Below are 3,990 nucleotides of genomic sequence, written 5' to 3'. Positions count from 1 at the left end.
CCCCCCCCGCGCTGTTCCGGGCTGTCCCGCGGGTGCCCTCAGCGACCGCCGCGTAAAACAGACAGAGCCGAGGGAGCCGCCGCCCCGCTCCCAGCGCCACGGAGCTTCCTCGGGAAAGCCCTTCCACTCATGCGCCGCTCCCCGGGGACGGGACAGCCCGGAGGCTGTCCCGAGTGCGGTCCCCCCGGCTCCGCACGCCGTTCGTCGTCCTGCCGCTCGGGGATGCCGCTCCCGAGGGTGCGGACTTTCCCCGGGGTTCCGCCGGGCGGAGCCTCACGACGGCCAGGGCGGGGCACCCCTCGCGGGGTCAGACCGCCCCGTCGGGCGGCGGGGGAGCGAGGCGGCGGGGGAGCCGCACGACGGGCCCGGGCGAAGCTCGGTACCGGTGTCGGGGCGCGCCCCCGCAGCCGCTCGTGCCCGCGCGCGGCGCCGCTCCCGTCCCGCACCGCGCAAGCCCGCGGGATGCGGTGCGCCCGGGCGCCCCATTGGCCGTTGCTAGGTGACGTGCGCCGCGCCACGTGACCGCTGTTAAATGCCGCCCCGGCGGCGCGCGGCGCGCAGAGCCCGTCCCGCTGGCGGCGGCGGGAGCGCGGCTGCCCGGCCCCGCGGGCGCGGAGCGGCGAGCATGCTGGCGCGGCCCTGAGCGCCTCTCCCCGGGGGGGACGGCCGCGGGGCGGGGGGCGGCCCGTGCCCCGTCGGGCGGGGGCGCGGGATGACCGGGGTGCTGGAGAGCCTGGTGCCGGACATGCACGCCAGCCAGATCTCCGCCGGCAGCTACCACCAGCACGGCGCCCTGCACAAGCCGCAGGAGTCCCCCACGCTGCCCGTCTCCACGGCCACCGACAGCAGCTACTACACCAACCAGCAGCACGGCGCGGCGGGCGGGCCGCCCTACGGCCCGGTGGGCTCCTACCCCTACGCGGGCGGCAGCGCCGCCCCCTACTCCGCCAAGGCCGGCTACGACCTGGGCTACGCGGGCGCCTACGGCTCCTACGGGCCCTACGGCAGCAGGGCCTCTCCGGCCAACAACGATTCCGGTACGTCCGAGTGGCTCGGGGAAGCCGGGCGTCCCCTTCGGGCCCGGCGAGGACAACGCTCGGGGCGGGCCGGGAGGGCTCTCGTCCCCGACGGGGCGGGCGGGGCGGCGAGGGCGCCTCTTCTCACCGGGGCTGCCGTTTCTGCCGCAGCAGAGAAGGAAGACTGCGAGCCGGAGATCAGGATCGTGAACGGGAAGCCGAAGAAAGTGCGGAAGCCCCGGACCATCTACTCCAGTTTCCAGCTGGCCGCTCTGCAGCGGCGCTTCCAGAAAACCCAGTACCTCGCCCTGCCCGAGAGAGCGGAGCTGGCGGCCTCGCTCGGTCTCACCCAGACACAGGTAGGGCTCTTCCCCCGCGGGGCCCCGGGCACGGCCCGCCCCGTCGGGGTCGCTCGCCCGTCGTGGGGCCGCGGGGTCAGGTGCGGGGCGTGGGAAGGGGCCCGGCCGCGAGGTGGAAGGCAGGCGAAGCAGCCGGGGTCCGGGAAGGCTGCTCGTCTCTGCCCCGCCGCAGGCTGCGCCCGCCTGACGCTTCTCTCCCCGCAGGTGAAGATCTGGTTTCAGAATCGCCGCTCCAAGTTCAAGAAAATGTGGAAGAGCGGCGAGATCCCGGCGGAGCCGCCCCCGCGCCGCAGCGCCTCGCCGCCACCCCCCGCCTCGCCCCCCGCCTGGGACTTCGCTCCGCACCCGCGCACGGCGGGCGGTACCGCCAGCCCCAGCCCCGCCGCCGCTTTTCTTGGTAGCTACTCGTGGTACCCGCCGGCGCCCGGCGGCCCCGCGCACCTGCCGGCGGCCGCGCCTCTCCCGCAGCCGGCGCAGCCTCCGCACCACCACGGCGGCGGCGGCATCTTCTAGGCGCCGCAGAGACTTGAGCCCGCGGCGCACCGAGGCGCGGCACCGGTGTTTTGGCCAACCCTGCCTCCGGCGGAGAGGAACCGCTGCGCGTCCCGTCCTTTCGCGGCGACGGCTCCGGTGCGGCCTCGGTCCCGTCGGGTGCGCCCTCCCGCCGCCGACATAACTACGCTGCGGAACAGGCACCCGCCTCCCCTCCCTCCGTCCCTCTTCCTCATCTTTTTCATCAATTCACGGGTGCCGAACTTTGGTTAATTTTATTTTTTATTTTTTTAAAATTGATAGGTGCCTTTGCGGATGACCTCACTTTGATGTTGGGGACTACAAAAATAAAACGTTAAAAAAAAAAGATAAATAATTTTTATATGTAGATTTAAAACGAGATCCTCCCGTGCTAAATTATCCATTTTAGCCGTGATCGCAGCCGTCGGGCGAGGGGGCCATGTTGCAAGCAGCGGAGCCGGCGCGGCTCTGCCTCCCCCTACGATGGGGTCCCGGTGCCTCCGGGCGGGTTCCGTGCCCCGACGGGGTCTCCCCGCGGCGAGCCCCGCCGCCCGCGCCCCTCTGCCGGCGGGACAGCCACCGCTCCTGCTCCTGCGCCGTTTGGTGTTCAGAGTCGTGAGAGAAAACAAAACAAAACAAAAAAAAAGGGTATTTTTGGTTATTTATTATGAAAAACGTAAACACTCTTTAATGTTTCTTTTACAATAAGCAGAGATTATTTAAATAAATTATTGTTTCCATGGTGGCCGCTGAGTTTCTCTGGGGATAGAAGAGATTGGGGGTGTCGATCCGGATCCAGGCGTTCGCTGGGGTGGGGAGCTGCGTCCCATCCATTGCAAGTGTTGGCGCAAGCCGGCAACTTCGCTCCTTCTTCCCCCCCCATCCTTTTCCCATCCACAATAAAATCTCGCCCTGCCCGTCTCCTCGGCGAGGCCATGAATCACTCAGCGCTGCCGGCAGCAGCCCAGAGCCGCCCCCCTTCCCCCCCGCCTGCTGGCGCCAGCGACATTTCACCCGGGACTGGCTCCGGCCGTCTCCCAGCCTCCGAGACGGGCCAGAGGGCTTTGGGGCAGAGCCGTGTCCGGGGACCGGCGTACGCCTGCGGCTTGTCCCCAGGCGTAGCCCTTCCACGGACAAATGTCACCTCCACCCCGGCTCCGTCGGTGGCACCCAGGCCGGTAGCCTGCGTGGGAGCTTTGCTAGGGCTGGAGCCGGTGGCTGACCCCGAGCTGCCTCGAAGGCTGGAGGCAGCGGCCGGACCTCTGCGGGACCCCTCTGGGATGTACCCCGCGAGGGCTGGATCCCTCCAGGCCGACCCCGCTTCCAGGCTGCACCCCCACCGAGCCGCACCTCTGAGGTGTGTCCCTCGCGGGCTGGACCCCTCCGGGATGTGGCTCTCTGGGAGGCTCCGTACCGTCCCGGCACCCCTCCGAGCTGAGCTCCCTCGGGACGTACCCCTCCCGCCTGCCGTCTTCCAAGCTGTAACCCTGAGGACTGTACCCCTCTGCACCCCGGGAGGTCCTGATGGCAGGAAGAAGCAAAGGGAAGTGAGGGAAGGTGTGTGTGCCCCTTGTTGCCCCGGGGGCCCCGCCGGCCTAGGAGAGTGCGGTAGGAGAGGGACCAGTGCAGAGGAACTCGCTGCAGATGAGATGATGAAGAGGCTCAGCCCAGCTCCCCCGGGGCAGGGAATGTGCGGCCCTGCCGGGACTCCCTGCGCAGACCTCGGCATAAGGAGCCCGAGGGGAACGGGGGAAGGTGCGGGGGGAGGGTCGGCCCCACACGGGCACGCCAGAGCGGGGGGGCAGCAGAGCGGATGGCTCCGGAAAGCTCGGGGAAAGCTTGGGGGAGAGGAGAAGTGGGTCAGGGGCGAAGGAGGGATAAGGAAAAGAGAAGAAGGGGGGAGGGGGCGATGAGGCCGAGAGAGGCGGCTGCGAAGAAAGCAAGAGGAAGGAGTGGAGAGACAAAGGGGGACGCGGCAGCTGCCCGGCGGCGTGGACAGGGAGGGGAGCGCAGAGCCGCCCCGGCGAACAGTGGGGCCGGTTCCTCAGCGCCTCTCCCTCCGCCACCCGCTCGGCCGGCCGCGGGGACACCCGGCGGCATCA

At 69.5% G+C, this 3,990-nt stretch overlaps 1 protein-coding gene across 2 annotated transcripts; it reads left to right on the top strand.

Moving 5' to 3' along the window:
• Nucleotides 1-572: 572 nt before the first annotated feature.
• Nucleotides 573-2,621, top strand: DLX2 (distal-less homeobox 2). Of its 2 annotated transcripts, none has more exons than XM_054070138.1 (3): nucleotides 573-1,037; nucleotides 1,191-1,375; nucleotides 1,580-2,621. In XM_054070138.1, the coding sequence occupies exons 1-3, from the start codon at nucleotides 713-715 to the stop codon at nucleotides 1,886-1,888; spliced, it is 819 nt and encodes a 272-aa protein (XP_053926113.1). In that variant the 5' UTR covers nucleotides 573-712; the 3' UTR covers nucleotides 1,889-2,621. The 2 variants fall into 2 exon arrangements, with proteins under 2 accessions (XP_053926113.1, XP_053926112.1); XM_054070137.1 differs by having other exon boundaries at nucleotides 1,188-1,375.
• The last annotated feature ends 1,369 nt before the right edge of the window (nucleotides 2,622-3,990 follow it).

Source organism: Cuculus canorus, chromosome 6 (assembly GCF_017976375.1).
Source record: "Cuculus canorus isolate bCucCan1 chromosome 6, bCucCan1.pri, whole genome shotgun sequence".
In the NCBI taxonomy this organism is placed as follows: domain Eukaryota; kingdom Metazoa; phylum Chordata; class Aves; order Cuculiformes; family Cuculidae; genus Cuculus; species Cuculus canorus.
The sequence above is the reverse complement of the archived record's forward strand: the minus strand, read 5'-3'. Positions and strand labels throughout refer to the sequence as shown.

What these genes read in the sequence shown, in the direction of transcription:
- DLX2 (XM_054070137.1), top strand. Translation starts at nt 713, where the DNA reads ATGACCGGGGTGCTGGAGAGCCTGGTGCCGGACATGCACGCCAGCCAG. An exon ending in TCCGGCCAACAACGATTCCG is followed by an intron (nt 1,038 to 1,187) that starts GTACGTCCGAGT and finishes TTTCTGCCGCAG; the next exon opens with CAGAGAAGGAAGACTGCGAG. An exon ending in TCGGTCTCACCCAGACACAG is followed by an intron (nt 1,376 to 1,579) that starts GTAGGGCTCTTC and finishes CTCTCCCCGCAG; the next exon opens with GTGAAGATCTGGTTTCAGAA.